Consider the following 19,229-nt stretch of genomic DNA (forward strand, 5'->3'; position numbering starts at 1 on the left):
ACAGCACCAAGGACCCCACAGTTCAACCCTCAGATTACAAATATTCTCTCTATCGATATGTGAGAATTGCAGAGTTTCCTATGTATGCATGCATATGCATGATGTACAGTATACGGGTGCGCATGTAAATATAAATATATTCCTACTTTGGGCTTGCAGGCCCAGCCCACATACATCAAAAAAGGGGGCAGCACTTCAATCATGCAGTTGCAGCCACCAATTTTTCTTGGCCCTTCTTGAATATCTGTGTGACCATCCCAACATGGTGTGAATTGGGCCCTGCCACTTAAAAGTGACGGATTAAGTGCTTTCCTCAATGAAATAATCACTCCAAAGAAAACAAAGCTTGTTTGGAAAACCAGTGTTTTTCTTTAGTTAATAATACTCATCAATATTCAAAAGGTGGGTTCGTTTGGCAATAAAAATATTCCCTCTCCTGTTTTACAGTTAGGGCTGTTGAAGGCCATTTAGAATGAAGTGATAAGCACAGATCCCTTATTTTACTGGTTCTCTCAACTCTTCCCCCCCAGGATAGAGTAGGGAGGGAGATCACATTTGTTTTCCACCCCAGATTCTCTCAAGTTTTACCCAGATTAAAGTTCCAAGTTAACTCTTCTTAAAAAGAACAATTGAAGCTTAGAGTTTGTGGGGTTACAGCCATGTAATGGAATTCCCCCCTCTTAAACTTCCTGAGATTCATGGCATTTTAAAGTCTTGGAGAAAACTATCCCACTATAATTTTTCGTCCCAAGGCTCCTGTGGGTCTCAGAATGTCTCCCCAAACATATTGGGGTCTCACCAGGATATTATAAGGATGTTCCTCTGCATTTCTAAGGAAACATTCTAAGGTGCATTCAGTATTGGGAATACAACTGTCTGCCTGATACAGTTTAGTTCTGTATATAATTTGGGGTACATTGCCTCCACCTAACATTTATGACTGATAGAGATTTTGAATAAATTTGATCTCCAGAACAGACAGCCTTGCTTTAGCAGGGAGGCAATGCAAAGATTCTAGTCCTCACACTCCTGGATCCTCCCGCCTTCTTTAAATATTAGGCTATAGCATTGGGGGAGATGTGCCACATTCTGCAAATTAATAGCCCTCATTTCATTGTTTAAGCTTTTTTTTGGCAACCCAACCCTATTGCGATCAAAGTTTTCCAAACACCCCAAGGCAAGAATTCCAGCCTGGTTCCCTGGTACCCCACATATTGCCTTTCCCACAATGGAAGCTATGGCAATCATTCAGAGATGGGAGGCTGTAGCTTCCTCAGTTGGACACTGCATTTTGAGCGACGGACACACTTAGACATCCAGGAGCTTGCAGCAAAACTACATGCCTGGTTTGGGAGGCTGTGTTCCATCAACTGCAAAAAAGAAGAGGAAGAGAGATGAAGAAAAGAATTAGCAACCACTGTCTCCTTGGTTTCAGCTGCATTCTCTAGGGTTAATCTTTCCCGCTGCCTGCCCCGATCTTGGAAAAATCATTTCCTTTGCTCACCTGCCAGGGTGGCTTTAATCTCCATTCTCCCACAAAGCAGGAGAGTGGACTGAGTGACCTAAGGTGCTCCTTTTAATTTTGTAGGTGTATAATTTTTATTACAAAGATTACATTAAATGTGTTTGGGCCTTTACCCCTCTGCTGTGCCTCCCCCCCACCCATTTCACAGGTTTATGAAGCCTTGAAGAAGTGCAAATCTGTGCATATAGTGGTGACATTCGGAAGCAAGCAGATTTTGAGAATCATTTTTCAGGAGACTAGCAAGAGGGTCTTTTATTTATTTTAGGAAACCAAAACCCAGCCCAGTGGTAGTTCTTTGTGGGGCAGCCCCGCCCCAATCCTCAAGCTAACTCTTCTGACCTCTGAAGAGGCTGGAAGAATGACTGATTTGTGTGTTATTCAAAAAAAACAACACTTCAGTAGTCTAAAAAGGCTTGGATTGTTTGCAGTGCAGTGAGCTGTGAAAACCGAGCCATTGTCTTAGTGCAGCGCTACTCAACTTTAGCAACTTAAAAGATGTGTGGACTTCAACTCCCAGAATTCCCCAGCCAGCATAGCCATCTGGGGAATTCTGGGAGTTGAAGTCCGTAGATCTTCAGGTTACTAAGGTTGAGAAACACGATCTTTATGCATTGGGTGACCAGGACAACACAATATTCTAAATGAGCTTCTTTATCAGAGCAACTCAACATCTGTGTTTTGTTAACTAAGGCTAAAAGCCTTAACAGGCTGGATGAACCCAGACTACTAATAACAAAGAAAACGCTGACTCTTGACTTATTTGTTGATACGTTTGACTTTTCCAAAGCTGTGTCCTTCAGAGTGTACAGGTAGTCCCCAGCTTACCACAGTTTGTTTAGTGATGGTTCAAAGTTACAACAGCACTGAAAGAAAAAAAAATGACTTACGACTGCTTTTCACACATAGCCTGTTGCAGCATCCCTACGATCAAAAATTCAGATGCATGGCAACCAACTCATCTTTATGAAAATTTGCAGTGATCCCCTTTTGCGACCCCTCTGACAAGCAAAGTCAATGGGGGAAGCCAGATTCGCTTAACAGCCGTGCCACTGACTTGACAGCTACAGTGATTCGCTGAACAGCTGTGGCAAGGAAGGTCATAAAGCGGGGCAAAATTCACTTCACAAATGTCTCACTTCGCAATAGAAACGGTGGGCTCAATTGCGGTGGTAGGTTCGAGGACTACTTGTATCACAAAGCAGGAGTTCCTTCCTGAAGTGAACATCTCCCTGGTTCATCCCTTTCACTCTTCTTGCTCTGGCTTAAATAAGAAAGGAAAACTGACTAACTTGGGGTAATTTCAGTCCAGCCCCTGCACTCAATCCTAGCTCTTATAAGCATGACAGGAAAGCTTCAGCAAGCCAAAAACATCACGGTCTTTTAGTCCAGGAAAAATGGGAGATACATCCATACTGGGGTAAGGAAGAGGGTGGTGGTGGGAACTGGCCTTTCTTCCCTTTCTTTACAGTTGTCAAGAAGTTTAAAAGTTTGTTTGTTTTCTTGTGTTTTCACTCCCATGAGTGCAACCATATATGCACACAAACAGCCTACTTGCAGCCTCTTCTCCTACACCAGCCTCCCGTCTCTCTGCCATTTCCCTGCTTTGGGTCATTTTCCTAAGGCTGATTTAAAAAAGAAACAAAGCAAGTAAGTTAAAGAAAAAAAATCGATAAAAAGTAAATAAATCTCCAAACGGTTCACAATTTCCCCAGTATAGCAGCCTAGGATGAAATGGACATGGAGGATGATGATTAATGACTGGAGACATGGAGGTGCGCTTGCCACAGCACACACTAGGTGTGTGTTGGCCTACAATGAAATGAAGTACAGAAGGCAGATGACCGGTTGTCCCCCCCAGCTTTTTGCACCAACAGGGGTTGGAGAATGCTGCTTTGTTATGTGGGTGAGGCCTTCCTGCTGGGCTCAGGATGGCTAGAGGAAGGTAGCCCTTCACGGCCTGGGTCCAGGCTACCTGTGGAACCGTCTCACCCCACCGGGACTACCCCGTACCACTCGTGCCAGCAGACAAGGCCTGCTGTGGGTCCCATCAGCCAGAATATTCCGGCTGGTGGGGTCCAGGTGGAAGGCCTTCTCTGTTGTTGCTCCTGCCCTCTGGAACATCTTGCCCCCCCCAATGTGAGGCTGGCCCCAACCCTCCTATATTTTTCTAAGGGCCTAAAGACTTGGCTCTGTCAGACAGTTTGGGGCCCCAGTGGTGGAAACAATAGAGGTGGTTGATTCAGTAGTAACAGATCCCACTTCCTCCCCCCCCCACCCTCTCCACGTGTCTTTGTTTTAATGCTTGTTTTTAACATTTTAATGTTTTAGCTTCTATGTAACTCTGAAGCCTCCCAGTGTTGGATCTATGACAATTCATTCGCCACAGCCATCTTGCTTCGGCCAACTCGCCACGGGACAACTCACTGTTATGCTAATATCAAAGAAACAGTGGAATAGAATCATTAAAGAAAGAATGCCAGAAAGGGACAAAATATACTGGAAATGACAAAAATGAAAAATGTGTTTTTAACTGTTTTAAATAATTGAAATTGAACTGTTGAATTGTCCCGCAGCGAGTTGTCCTGTGGTGAGTTGAGCAATGCGAGTGGTCTGCCAGTGACCTGACTGTGACAAGTTGCCCCATTCCGCCAGAGTTACCCTATGGCAGGGGTAGGCAACCTCAGCTCTTTTATGACTCATGGACTTCAACTCCCAGAATTCCTGAGCCAGCCAAGCTGGCTCAGGAATTCTGGGAGTTGAAGTCCATGAGTCATAAAAGAGCTGAGGTTGCCTACCCCTGCCCTATGGTAAGATGGGCAGCCAATAAATATAAACAAACAAACCAATATCATATTCTATTGGTTGGTCTTTGCGCTAGGCAAGAAGGACAGGTGGATAGGTCCTAGGCCTGTTGTCACGGCTCTCACAAAGGCTTTTGAAATCTGACAGGTTGAGTTCTTGATGGGGCAGAGTCATCAAAACATTCTATACTACAGGGGACCGCAAATTATTTCTCAATTGTTCTTATCTTCCAACTGGGATAAACCATTTTACTTCCCCAGTTAAAGGACAAAATAAAACTCCCCCCTTCCCAGTTGCAATTGGATTGTCTGTTCAAGGTGACAACGTTGATGTTGATGTGGTGACATCTGAGAGCAGCAGTCTAGCTTATATGTTTCAGGGCATATCCCATAGTGTTATAGCTCAAGATCTGGTCTGCAAACTTATGGATGACCACTAGGTCCTACTAAAGTGACAAGAGTTTTTGCATCTCTTTCCTGCCATTTGAACATTTACAGCCCAAATACAGTAGGTATATTTGTATGAAAGCTGGGGGGAACTCAGATTGCCCAGCCCTGAAACTCCCAACTTATTTTGCATTAGCCCCTACCCACTCAACCAAATAAGGGAACTTGAGACGGTAAAAAGGAAAAAGATCTTCCAGTTTGAGCAACTTTAGGAAAACTTAAAAAATACTCAAAATAAAGAAGTGGAATGGGAGTGTAGTGGAAGAGGTCCTAATACGGAATTCCTGGGTCGCATACCATGTAGCCTGTAGGAGGCTCCTTTGCAACGTTTAGTGGGGCGCCGTGGGTCTCGGTTGCCCCGAAGGCTTCGGTGTAAAAGGGGCTGGAGAGGTCTCGAGTTGTCACTCATGCTCCGGAAAATTTGAGAAGGGAGATTCTGACTGAGAAGACGAAGGGAGTGAATCTGAAGAACAGAGGGATGGGAAACAAGTGCTCAGGAATGGTGGAGGACACCAGGACAGCAATGGGGAAGGCAGGGAAATGACAAAAGGGAGGTTAAAGAGTATTTGTCCAGCATTGATGGGTCCTAGGGACCTACCTGAACGGAGGTAATATTGATGGGACGGTCAATGAGAATCCAGGTGACTGTTTCGTAGCACGGAGGGGTTGACATGGATCCTTGGTAAGTGATAAAACCAAATGTTTCTGGATAAAGGTCTTCAAGGCTCAGATCATGTAGAAGATAAGCATCATCTGTTGAAATAGGTATCATGGCTACTTTAAGAAGGCGGGCAGAATTCTGCTAAAAAAAATCCATTTAGTTACCAGTTGTAATCTTTCTGGTACTTCCAAAAAACTAATGAATTGCTCAGACCTTGGTATCTGAATGTAGATCTTTTTAGCATTCATATTTAATTGTGTTTTTTAAATCTCTAGGTGACATGTTAACATATTCTGCAAGTCCATGTATGATATGCCATATGCTAAATAAATAAATACTAATGAATAACCCATCAAAAGTAGCAGTTCTACTATTTGGCCACAGAAACATGTATTCCAAAACTTCATGCTGTCATATTCCAACAGTCTTCTCCTCCCTAAATCTTTTGTTGAAGTAAAGAAGCTACTGGATACAGTCAAGCTTTGCTAACATCAATATTCCAAGAGGAATCCTCGTGTTATTAATTCCTACTTAGTCTCCTCCAGTCTTAAAAATATAAGTTTTCAACTCTTGGCCACTTTTGCAAACAGCTTCCTTATATGATCCACATCTTTCATACTCGCTCCACTTACTCTTATAGGAGATCCGGGTAATCGTTTCTCGGTTTAACAGCCTGGTCAGGAAAGAGTTAGGATTTGGTCCAATCTGCAAGTGGAAATCCATCCAAGGTATTGTACCTTGCTTCCTAAATTCCCATCTCCCCTTGCCTATTCAAGCCCCACCTGATGCCCCCTTGCAGTCGCAGCAATGCACTTACATTGGCAAAGATAGAAATGACAGCTAAACCATTGGGATTGCGTGAAGCCTCGGAAATATTGGAGTAGAGTTCTTGGTTGTAGTGGATCAATTGCACCTAAGGGAAAGGACAAAAGAAAAAGGGATTCTTTCCAATTCAGTTTTGCTTAGTAAAAGTAATGTTACAAATGGCTTTGGAGTCAGGCTATTCAAAAGGCTGCATCTCCCCTATTATATCCACCCAGCTCACCAGGATGGAAAGTCAGGGTATGGTATAGGCCCCATCTAGTAGAGATGTACATCTGGTGAAACCATGAAAAAGGGCCTTCTTGGTGGTGGGCCTCTCTAGGGAACATCATTCTCCCCGAAGGATGATTGCCCCCCCACCACCCTGTTGCTTTTCCAAAAGTTCCTGAAGTTGTGGTTTTGTCAGGGGGCTTGGGCACCACAAATGGAGATATAGCCCATCAAGAGTTTGATTTGATTCTGTTGTTGACACGGGTGAGGTGGGGTTTTGTGGGTTTTTATGCTGTGAAATTTTAATGTTGTGAACCACCCAACGTCACCTGTGTATGATCTGGCTGGCCATATACATTTGTTTAATAGGTAAATATTTGTAAATAAGTAAATCTTCATTTACTTTGTTTGGCTGTCAAATTCAATTCAATAAACTTCAGAACTGTCAAGAATTTATATCTCTTCTTAAAGCATATTTCTTGAAACATTTGTTTTTGTTTACAGTTTTGCTTAATACAGTTATTGCAGACAATTCTTCCTAATGTGGTGCATTTTTGTACTATCATGGTCTGGTATTAAAAAGTTCTCATTAGATGAAGACAAGGAGCAAGAGGAAACACACCACATGCAGCTAAGCCCAACAATAATTCTGAGGTGATTTGTGGTACCGCTTACCCAAAATTGTGAGATAAATTTGCATTCTAATACAAGCAAAACTAATTTTTACCTCAGTACCAGTATATATAAGCTGGGCCTGTTTGCATAACCTATTTAAATGACTGGGGCTAATGGGTAGCTGAACACTACAAAGCAGTCAACTGCAGAGCTACGGGAGATTAATTTTAGCCCAAGAAAGCCCTGAGGTTGTTTCAAACTAAACTAACTCTTCCTCAGCTGAGTCACGCAAAGAAAAAAGAGGACTACCAGGAGGTAAGCTACCCTCTCTTCTTGCTCCCAACAGAGAGGCAAAGTCCTAGAGTGGCCAATGTAAAAAAGGGACTTTTCTAGGATTCTCCCTCCCTCCCTCTCTCTTTTCTTGCCACCCTTGCCATCTTGCGGATTTTGACCACCCTCCCCCTCCCATCAACACCCCTGACAAAGCTTTTAAGCAAATCTGCAGAGGACCCCTTCAGTGGTGTTACTCCTGTTTGAACAAGAGTTGTATTCACCTCAGCAGAAAAGCTGTCACCATCTATCCGGTGTTCTGAGCCAAATCCATCTTCACTGCCAAAATGCAGCCGTATTTCTTGGAGCCGGTGACTGTATGGCAGGGGTCCTCCTGAAACATTAACCAGTTGTACTGGATCTGGACGAAAAGAGACATGTCGGCCTGTGTTGTACATGGTTCCACTAATCTGCAGGAGGAGACAATAGTGACAATAGCGGCTGTTTCCACACAGTACCACTTACAGGGTATTCCGATAGCTTTCCAGTTGCCATCCCAGCATCTTCTGCAAAACTTTTCCTAAAAAAGGGAAGGTTGATGATTTGGAGAGACGTTCTTTACCAGTGCTGGATCAAAAGGGAGCATTGTCATCATCACCTATTTCAAGGAAGCAGACATCACCCTTTTCCTCAGGCATTACTCATCTTCCAAAATCCAACTGTTTATCCTACCTCTTAACAGTCTGAAGAAGCCAGGCAGTTGGTCAGCTGGCAGCTGGTCAGTCTCCAGCATCAATCTGCAAAGGTGAAGACTTCCAAATCAACTTGGAAGACCATGTCCTACTGTCTTCTACCAACATGGAATGAACACGAGCTGGTTTTGTCAGTGAAATGTTTAGCATACTTGTCGTGGCGCTCCCAGAGGGCATCTTCAGTCCTATCGTGCCCCCAAAGTTTGCCTTAAAGAGGGCCAGTTTAAGGCATAGCCAATCCACCGCGGCCAACTCGCCACAGGACAATTCACTGAGGACAATTCAACAATTTAATTATTTAAAATAATGGAAAAAATTTATTTTAATTTTTGTCCTTCACATTTTATTTTGTCTCTCCTTTGGCAGCCTCTCTTTACTAATTCTATTCATCTACGTCTTCGCTATTAGTGTAACTCTTGTCCTGCAGCGAATTGGTTGTGCCACTTGTATCACCATACGTGGCCCTGAGCACAACCTCGTTTTCTTGTTTTCTGCCACATGCACTTCAGCCATCATTTCTGCTGGTTCACCTCCCAGAGTTCCTTGATGACCATGGAGCCCTGCCAGGCTGTGACTGAAGAGAGGACTTGCTTATATAATACCCTCATCTCCTCCATATTCCAGACATTAATGAGGGACATGACTGAACTGCCCTCCATAGCACTGTTTGCAGGGGGGGGGGAGAAACTAAGTGCCTGTTGGAAGCAGAGTGGATCTACAATACAGCTGACAAAATCACGTCACGCGATGTACCATGACGTATTGCCACATTTTTGCCTTTGCAGAGCCAGGGTGGGTGTGGCCTGCGTGTGACGCATCTGGCCTGTGGGCCACCAGTTTGACACCCCTGATCTACAATAATGATTATTACTAGTACTGATGATGATGTCATCTATTAAAAATCAACTCCTTCCACATTGTTGAAGGCTAATGCTTCTTGCAACCTGTTTGCAATCTGTTTCATGGTCAGGGACATGTAAAGTAGCACTTTCTCTACAGATCAACTTCCTTCTATGATGTTTGTGTCTTGACAGCTGAACTTCGTTTGGTTACAGATCATAAAATGGGTGTCTGGGATAATTTTGCTGCTAAACAAACCCAGTTTATGGTTCACCATGACCTCTGAACAGACCCAGTGCCCCTTGAGATGTGACAAAAACAGTTGGCAGCATGTTGGTGAGGGCAGAGAAGATATCATTCCTTTCCCTGACTGGGAAAGAAAACTGGGATAATTGGACTTGCAAAACTCTACAAACCCTAAACTTGGGTTTAACAAAATGCAGTTGCTGTATTACATAAAATATTATATCAAAAAGGTTGGACTTGGAAATGGGTTCCAGTTCCGCTTCAGCCATACAAGGTCCCTGGGGGGGGGGGGAGGGATTGGGGCCAGTCCCCTTCTCTCAGGCAACCTGCCTTATAGGATTGTGATTGTGGGGAAAAATAGGAGGGTGTGTTACATATACTGCCTTCAGCTCCTGAAGGAATGGCAGGATATACAAATAGTCCTCGACTTACAACCATTTGTTTAGCAACTATTTGAAGTTACAATGGCATTTTAAAAAATGACTCATGACCAGTCCTCACACTTATGACTGTTGCAATATCCCCAGGCATGTATTTACAACTGCTGTAGCATTCTGGGGTCCTGTGATTGTCATTTATATACTTCCCATCTGGTTTCCAACAAGCAAAGTCAATGACTCTGGGAAGCCAGACTCACTTAACAACCAATTCACTTAACTGCATTGATTCGCTGAACAATCAGGGCAAAAAAGATTCTAAAATTGGGCATGACTCACTTAATGACCGCCTTGCTTAGCAATCCAAATTCTGGTCTCAGTAGGGTTGTAACTCGAGGACTGCCTGTATTTCCCCTTTATTGCTGGAATGCCATTCTTTCCCCCTGGCCTATTTCCAAAGACATGAACCTTGGAGCAAACAAAGCATCTTTAGGAATTCTGAGTCCATGGAGGATAGGGAAGGAGCAGATATTCCCAGGACTTTAGCAGATTCCTCTTTGCTCACCACTTTGGGGATTTAGCTGAGGAGGGCGAAACAAAAGGGTCGATCTCAGATTTTATCACCCACTACGGTAATATGAGAAAATCTGGAATGAATCCAAATGTTTCAATGCTGAGTGAAGTTACTTGCACTTAGGTGCTTCAGAAATTAGCCATTAGTGCAACTCATTTTTTTTTTACGATAATAGCTACACTCCTGGTCACCGATGCTTATGAGGATAGCCTTCCCCAGAAGGCTTGGAGAGGCAATGCCCCAATTCCAGCCTCAGAGAAGGAAGGCTGAGGCTGAGGAATTATTCTCCATCAACCTTAGAGACCAGTGTGTGCATCCAGACGCACCTTTTTTCCACCAATGCTGAGCCGAAGTGGAGGGAGGAAGGGATCAAAAATCATTTGACTTGTGTTGACATCCACAGGAGACTGGCGTTTGCCAATGGCACAGAGGCTCCATGCTGAATTCACAAGACCCCAGAAGGGAGGACCTAAAGAGAGAGAGAGAGAGCAAAAGAGAGAGAGAGAGAGAGAGAGTAAGAGAGAGAGAGAGCAAAAGAGAGAGAGAGAGAGAGAGAGAGCAAAAGAGAGAGAGAGAGAGAGAGAGAGAGAGAGAGAGAGAGAGAGAGAGAGAGAGAGAGAGAGAGAGAGAGAAAATAAACATATTCTCTCAGCCAAGGAAATATTTTTATCCCTGGCTCTCTAGGGTGCAATTACAGGCAAGGGAGAGTGTTGGCATCAGGGGAGCCATTCAGCAAATGCACCTCTGTGTATGTGTTTGTGCGTGCGTGTGCATTTGTTTGAAAACAGCCTCCAATATGTGTGGGCGGGTGAAGGAAGATTACAAGCACTTCAGTGTGTTTCCTCTGGTTGCATCTGTGCACATAGCTAATGTAAAGAACCACAATACAGAAGAGAAGCTGGATGGAACTGCAAATCAATGTAGGATTAAATCCCATGCACTGAAGGGCAGCAATGGGGCAGGGATGCTGGAAATGGCCACAGCCTTTCCTGAAGATCCTCCTGCTTTTGCAAACATAAAATCAGTAGGGCAAACATGTGTCTCCAATTCCCAGGGTCATTCCTGAGCTGCCTTAGGAGATATTCCTGAATAGGCATGATATTGTTGTAGCTGTTCTTGGGTTGTCTCAGAGAGTCCCAAATAGATACAGCCAGTTCTGCTGACTGCAATGTCCATCCTCCCCAGCCCAAGGATCATAGGAGCCATAAGCCACCAGGATGGGCAAGACGGTGTTATTTTGATAGAATGCAAATTGTCATCAGGTGGTGCATTAGAATCAATACACACAAAAGGTATACACTGAAGTGTGTGTGCCTGCACAAATACAGAGATTTTTTTAGTATCCTCCTCCTCTCTGGAGAAAATGTGTATGCGTGCCATTTAGTCAAACTATGTTTCTAAGGCTGTCTTTCCTGGGCATACTTCATTTTTGTACGTGTGTTTGCCAGCTTGTTGCAGTCTCAGCCCCTCAATGGTTCTGGCAGATCTTTGTATCCTCATCTATATGTGTACACTTAATTATTTATTTTTCCCTTCCCAATCAGGGCTTTTTCCACCTTCCCCCAGCCAGGTCGAGTGGGTGGGGTGATGGAAGAAGAGAACCCCGTGGCTTTATGCCACACACTCACAAGCCCACCCCATCAGCCCAGCCAGCCACCCAGCCACGCACCCACCCACCCATCTACTGTGACTGTTTCTCTTCGCCTCCTGTTCGCTGCATTGCTGGAACAAGCAAGGGAGATATTAAATATTAATGCAGCCTCTTGCAGTTGCCAAGCTGAGCCCAGCCCCCACCTTAGCTCTGCACTGTGTACAGCTGCGGCGCAGTAGCGCTCTTCCCCCAGCCGCGTCCCCTCCCTCACAGGAAGACCACAACAACGTTTCTCTTCCTCGGCACCACCACCCTTGGGACTCTGCGCGGCATCCCCAGCCTTCGACAGACGAGGGCGGTAACTCCTGAGACAGCTGTTCTCCTCTGGCCTCCCCTTCTAACGGGCTGCCTAGAAGGGGAGCCAACATCCCACCCTGAGGAAACCCCCATTCCGGAGCTCAGAATACATTATGCAGATGTGCTCCAATTTGCGTGGACCAAACCTGCCTAAATGAAACGGGGAATTGGTTTCCCCCATCACCATGTTTGGAAGTTTGGAAGAAGCCAAGAGCCCTGGGAGGGGAAGGAGAAAGGGAAGGTGATCTAATCCTGGTGGAGAAATGAGATGGAACAGGAATGAGAAGGAGAAAAGCCATCAATGCTTTCAAACAGCAGGCTGAGAAACCAACCAACAGTCCATTTTTGATCAAGGGATGTATTCCCTCACGCCCAAAGGAATCTGTGGGGAGAAGGCCCCGAAAATCAATATTGTGGTCACCACCATCATGTAATCAAAATATCACTCCTTGTTTATGTCTGTGGCAACTGTACCATAATATAAAAGCATATGATTATGGCCACCATCTTAAATTTGTTGTCCCTCTCCCTGCACAAATACCCCTGCCTGCACCCCATCCCCACTATTATCAGATGTTGATTTACCCTTGGACACACTCTTTTACGTCAACTGATGAGAGGAAGGCATGCCTTCCTATTAAATAAAGGATGTGTTGAATTTATTAAACGGCCAATGTGAAAGATTGTGTTGGTTCTGACTGAGATACGGCAAAAAAAGCAAACTTTGAAAATTGAGCTTAGGAATGTCATCACAGGAGCAAAAATTCTTAACACAGAATATGATCCAGCAATCAAGTTCCTTTATCAGCCTGCTGGTCTGTCATCTCTCTCATCATACATTTGGTTATTTTCTACATACTTCAATTTTGAACTATCAGCAGATATCAAATTGCCTGCCAGGTCAGAGGATTTTAATCTTTCCATTTGGTCTCCTTTGTGACAATTTCCCATTCTCTCTACCCCCTCCCCCCCTTTTTTGGAGATATGTTTAGATGGATCAGGGTAAGGGGTCATTTCTGGCAGTGATGCTAAAGGCTTGCAGGCCAGTGTGATAGACCTTATAGCGGCCTACTGCATCAGCAATCAGAGGAATGCCTCATTATCATGGAAGCATCCCCCAGCTTGGGCATAAATAGAACCATTTCCCCCAAAATAAAAATAAACATTTAAGCCACTAATACACAGTCTGTCTTCTTGGCCCCTCTAACCTTCTATAATAATAATAATGGCAAGTAAAGCTAAAGGGATTTTTTTTGAGTCAAGGTTGACTCCTAGTGACTTTATGGGAACTGCCATATCAATATCTTGGCAATGATATTTGGAAGCTTTTTTTTTGACTTTCCAGGCTAGCCAAATTCCTTAGAGCAGGGGTCTTCAAACTTAGCCCTTTTATGACTTGTGGAATTCCTCAGCCAGGCATGCCTGGCTGAGGAATTCTGGCAGTTGAAGTCCACAAGTCATAAAAAGGCCAAGTTTGAAGACTCCTGCCTTAGAGTTTCCTAATAGTCTGTTCTACGAATACAAGCCAGGTCCAACTCTGCTAAACCTTTTGAAACTAGCCAAATTTGGCTTAGTGCTGCCCCCTAGCTAAGCTTTAAGAATGTAAGAAGCTCCTTTAAATCATTTTAAATGATTGGGTCATTTGTCCCCAAACCGAGTAAAATCCAAATGTGTTGGTCTATATTTCCCAAAATTTCCATGCCATCAGGGAATCTTAGAAAGGATCGTCCAGCACATTTGGATGGCACCATGTTGGAAGTAACATCAGAGTTTCCAGCATAAGTTTTCTTGTCAATCACTCTTTGAACCTTTTAGCTAGATTTCTGAATTCAAAGCAAGTGTTTTTTTTTTGCTGAACTCTCTTTGAAATCATCAGTCAAAAGGAGAAATATCAGTTCAGATTCAGCTGCTGATCTTTACAATATCCTGTGGCTGTAAACCATATAGCATTGGTCAATAGGATGTAGTAAGAAAACAAATAAAGACATGTATTAAACATGAAGGATATTCACTGGCCCCCAATACATGTTTCGGTCACAAGAAATGTCTCCCTCATGGAGAGGTCACAAACCTGGAAGGAACATCTAGGATGATGGTATCTAGAAGGCATCTAAAGAAGACAAGCTATTCTTTGTTCTTTGGAGCGTTCTCCACTACCACTATCCAGGCATGGAGAATTTTGTACCTGGCACAAAGCTTCCGTGAAGTGTTTCCTTGTATGCCCACCAGTCCTCGTAGGTCTTTGCAGGAACAAATTGCACTAGAAAGGGAGGAAGGAGAGGAAGATGGATGGAGAAACGGTAAATTAGCAAAGGCAGTTGGTGAGAGGACAGGAGCAAAGAAATGGCACACATCTTTCTGTTTATCACCCCTTGTCATAAAGATGATCTAAACTTCTTTTCCTTCTCTTTGTCCTCCCTGAGTAGACTGTCCAGAACTCAAAGTGCAAATGCTGAAATGTTAAGACAATAGATAGATACTCAGACTGGCAGGCTACATCCCCAAGCCACTGGAAACCTGTCAGATGAGAACAAATCAAAGCTGCCCCTCAACAGTATGGCATATGGAGAAAGATACTTCACATGCCCAGAGACACTTTTGCCTCTCGCTCGTCCTCCGGTGCCATTTCTTCAGTTCATGCCCTGAGTCTGAGAAAAGAGCAGCACAGGTGGGATCTCAGCCTGGGGAGCAATTTAAGCTGTGGCTGATCAGGTGTTGGAAAAAGATGCATTTCCAGAAGAGGGATTTAAAAAGCGAGAGTGAAGGGGAAAGAACGTGACGAGAGAAATTTCCCCCTCAGAACAACTGATTTTATCTCCGATTAACGGATGGCCATAAAATGAAGGGGCAGACGCACTCCCCTGCTCACAAATATGAATGAAATTTTTTTTTTACCCCCCTGCATGTATATAGATCTGGACAGAGATGAGGAAGAGTTACCCCCTGACTGGGATTCCACTGGGACTGCCTTCCTCCTTTTTGTTCCAGAGAAATCCCTTTCTTTTTACAACAAACAATTCAATCTCTCGCCCCCTCCCCTAGCCCCCCCATAAAAAAAAAACCCATTCCAAGCCAATCTCTCTCTCTCTCGCCCCCCCCCCCCCACTTTCTCTCTCTTACCAGCCATACAAGTTGCTCTCAGCAGCACCAGCGCTCCCAGCAGGCAGAGCCCCCTGCCCGGTCCGGTCCACATCCTGGTGGGTCAGGAGAGGGAGAGGGAGGGGTGGGGGGGGGCTTAAAGCCTGAGCTGCCCCCTCCTCAGCATCCCGCGGCAAAGAGCCCGTTCAGAGGCTCCGGAGAGAGGCGGAAGTCGAGCCTCCCGGCGGCCGGCCCTTACGCGCCCCGCGAGCGAGCCCTCATCCTCGGAAGCCCCCTGCCCTTTCCATGCCCTCTCGCTCTCCCGCTCCCTAGGTCTCTTTCCTCGACGCCTCCATCTTCCTCCTCTCCCGCCCTTTCTCCCGGGGATAAGCACCAACTCCCCCTCCCTCACACCCCCCCCGACCGCCCGCCCGCCGCCCACGTCAATTAGATGCGGAAGATGCTCGGGGGGCGTCCGGGGAGGCGAAGGAGCTCCGGCCGTGAAGAGTTTGCACGCCGGGAGGTGGAAGAGCTTGCCTCCCCTCCACCGCCTCGTCCTCTCTCTTCTTCCCCCCTCTCCCCAACACCCAGGCGCCGGAGTGGCGGGACCGCCGGGACTGGATCCGGAGGGTGGCGGGAAGGAGATGCTGCTGCCCGCGAGGCGTCCTTAACTTTACTTCTGTCTCACTCTCTTTTCTTTCCTTCCTTCCTTCCTTCCTTCCTTCCTTCCTTCCTTCCTTCCTTCCTTCCTTCCTTCCTTCCTTCCTTCCTTCCTTCCTTCCTTCCTTCCTTCCCCACCGCCTCTCCCTGCCTCCCAGCGGACTAGCCTCTTCCGCGCTGCCCCTTTTTCTTCCCCCCCCCACCCCCGGCTTACCTTCTGCTTTCCCTCCCTCTGCTCTTCTAGCTTTTCATTCTCCGCCTGTCTTTCTCTCCTTCCCCCCCCCACACACTTTTTTCCCCCTTACGTTCCTCCCCTCTCACTCTTTCTCTTCTCCTTCCACCTTCCCTTTCTCTGCGATCGCTCCTCCAGTCTCCCCTCTGCCGTCCTCCTGGGTCGTTCTTCCTTCTCTCCCCACTTCTTCTTAATAGAGGGTTGGCTTCCCTGCCTTATCTCAGATCTCTTCCCCACCCCCTTCTCTCTCTTTCCCCCTCTTTCCCTCTCGGGCTCCCCTTCTCTTACTCTTCCCTCGCCCCGTTTTTCTCTCTCTCTTCCTTCTCTGCATCTCCTACCCAAAGCCGCCTCCCCCCTCCTCCCTCCCCCCCTCCCTCCCTCCTAAAATGCACAGATCTTCTCTCCTCTCTTTCCCTTCCTCACACCCAGGGGACCCCGGGGAGATGCAATTGAGGGAGGGAGGGAGGGAAGGGGAGGGAGATCTTTTAAGGTGGATTGAAAGACGGGAGGGGGGGTGGATTCCCCGAAATTGGTGATCTCAACTTACCTTGATGCAGTGAGATAACATTTCTCTTATCCATTATGTCATTCCAGGGGAGAGACTGAGCAGTTCACCCAGCAAGATGCCATCTTACTCCATTGTGGCAGAAAAGGACTGGGAAAGATGGGTGAGAATCAGGCTGCAGCCCTAAAGGTGGTGTCCAGCTGATTCACAGGAACATCAACTAGAGGTCACCAACTGTCCAAAGAGGCTGAGAGTGCTGGCCAAACTGCTCAGGAGCCAAATTGGTCCAGAGGTCACCAACTGGAGATCTCTGGACCAATTGGGCTCCTGAGCCGTTTGGCCAACACTTTCAGCCTCTTTGGACAAGTTGGAAGCAACGGAAGATCTGGGGTGAAAATGGAATCTCTAGCAAAGGATCAATGGACATCTCCAGCTTGTCCATCACTTCTCAAAACCCTTGCAATATGAGCATGAAAACATGAATCAACCTGGAGAGAAGAATTTTTCTACCAGTAAAAGAGAATATTTGTAGAATATTTGCCTCTCCTTCCTAGTCCTAGTCCATCATCTTCCTAGTCCATTCGCTTTCCTCAGAAGCTGTTTTGCCTTCTCTACACACTTGTGACATTAAAAAAAAAGATGTTATCACACAGTTCCATTGCCATCTTGTCTTTTTAAAAACCTCACTCCACCCTAGGCTACCCCTGACCCATTCAGGTAGAAAAAGATTCTTGGTCCTTGGTTCTCTCTGAGCAGGCATGTCAAACTCGCGACATCACGTGATGTCGCGTGACGTATCGCGACTTTTCCCCCATTGCTGTCAATGGGGTAGGCACGGTTTCGTTGTGATGCATCCGGCCCATGGGCCAGCAGTTTGACATGCCTGTCTCTGAGCTTTGCTGTTTTCTTGCAGATGTTTCATTATCCAACTAGGTAACATCATCAGTGCAAAACCCATTCCTTTTAGCACTGATGATGTTACCTAGTTTGGTAATGAAACATCTGCAAGAAAACAAACAAGCTCAGAGAATATCAAGGACCAAATTTATTTCTACCTGAATGGGTCAAGGGTGGCCTAGGGTGGAGTGGGGTTTAAAAAAAAGTCAAGAAGGCAACTGCAACTGTGTGATAACATCTTTTTTTTAAAAAAAGTCACAAATGTGCAGATAAGGCAAAACAGCTTCCGAGGAAAGTGAATGCACTAGGAAGATGGTGGTTTAGGGCTAGGAGGAGAGGCAGACCAAAGTGGGAACGAGCGGGACACTTTTAAGAAAAAGGTGAACTTTGACATACTTATGTTCTTTTTGTGCCTAAAATCTCAGTTCCTGTTGAATAAGACTGCAAACTAGCATCTCCTTTCATTGTGCCCTAAAATGGACATTTGCTTAGGGATGTGTTCTGTCCTAATCAATAAAACAAATCTTTTTTGTGGATTTATAATTGCCATCCTTAATGAAGCTATATCATGAGTGCCAAAGAAACGTTACAGGTAGTCCTCAACTTAACAATAGTTCGTTCAAAGTTACAGTAATAATAATAATAATAATAATAATAATAATAATAATAATAATAATAATAATAATAATAATAATAATAATAATAATAATTTTATTTATATACCGCCCTTCTCCCGGAGGATTCAGGGCGGTGAACAGGGCAAGCATAAAAAAAATACAGAGATACAAAAGTTAAAAGGGATTAAATATATGCCCAACTAAAAACAGTAAATACAAATATTAAAATAACAATACCCCCCCCACCCCCCATCAGGCCAGGCCGGCTTGTTCAAATAAGAATGTCTTTAGATCGCGACGGAAGGAGCGAAGGTCGGGCACTGAAGACCATTTTTCACAGTTACGACCTTTGCAGCATCCCCATGGTCATTTGATCAAAATTCAGATGCTTGGCAGCTGGTTCATATTTATGATCGTTGCTGTGTTCCAAGGTCATGTGATCACTTTTTGCTACCTGCTCCCAAGCAAAGACAATGGAGAAATCAGATCCACTTAACCAGTGGGTTACTAACCTATCAGCTGCACTTAACAAGTCTGGCCAAAACGGTCATAAAATGGGGCAAAACTCACTTAACAAATGTCTCACTTAACAGTAAAAATTTGGGGCTCAGTTGTGGTTATAAGTTGAGGACTATCTGTATTTTGTCATCCTCAAAATACTGCTAAGCAACAGCAAAGGGTGATTTGAATTAAGAGTATGAGAAGTCAAGCTTTACAAGTGTGAATCCCAGATCAGTCTACATGCTTATCTAATCTGTATTCTCTTTTCCCTTTTCTCCATGGAGTTCAAAAGAGTCTACAGATGAGTGCACAGAGCATAGTAGGCTAATGTGGTTGGCTAGTTTGTGGCTCAATATTTGTTGCACCTTTATGGCTAGTGGTTAATTTACAGTTCAGTGGGTTGTGTGAATCCAAACAATTTAGTTAATGTAGGAAAACAGTGCTGTCACCCACAATTTGTTTCAATTAGTTCATCCAGATGTTTTGCTTGCCACGGCTGAGGACCTTCCTCATAATATAGATTCCATCTCATTGCAAGCTTCCTATGAGGCAGGTTGAAACTGATCCAAGGTCTCCTGAAATAAAAGTTGGACTTTGTCCAACATCCTGAAAGAAGACCTCCCATGTAACATTCTAGGGAAGTGTTTCCCA

General features: G+C 45.0%; 2 protein-coding genes across 2 annotated transcripts in view; one reads left to right on the forward strand and one right to left on the reverse strand.

Annotated features, from left to right (window-relative positions):
- Positions 1 to 19,229, forward strand: part of RPL28 (ribosomal protein L28) — a 532,136-nt gene that overhangs the window by 95,922 nt on the left and 416,985 nt on the right. The window lies entirely within an intron of this gene.
- CA11 (carbonic anhydrase 11) lies at positions 1,336 to 15,444 on the reverse strand (the record flags this gene model as incomplete). Its single annotated transcript, XM_083379179.1, has 9 exons — positions 15,209 to 15,444; positions 14,274 to 14,348; positions 10,467 to 10,609; positions 7,636 to 7,821; positions 6,252 to 6,347; positions 6,067 to 6,139; positions 5,372 to 5,526; positions 5,071 to 5,236; positions 1,336 to 1,370 (listed from the first exon to the last, which is right to left on the reverse strand). The coding sequence occupies exons 1-9, from the start codon at positions 15,279 to 15,281 to the stop codon at positions 1,336 to 1,338; spliced, it is 1,002 nt and encodes a 333-aa protein (XP_083235305.1). The 5' UTR covers positions 15,282 to 15,444.

Source organism: Vipera ursinii (genome assembly GCF_947247035.1).
Source record: "Vipera ursinii genome assembly, chromosome: Z".
NCBI lineage: Eukaryota > Metazoa > Chordata > Lepidosauria > Squamata > Viperidae > Vipera > Vipera ursinii.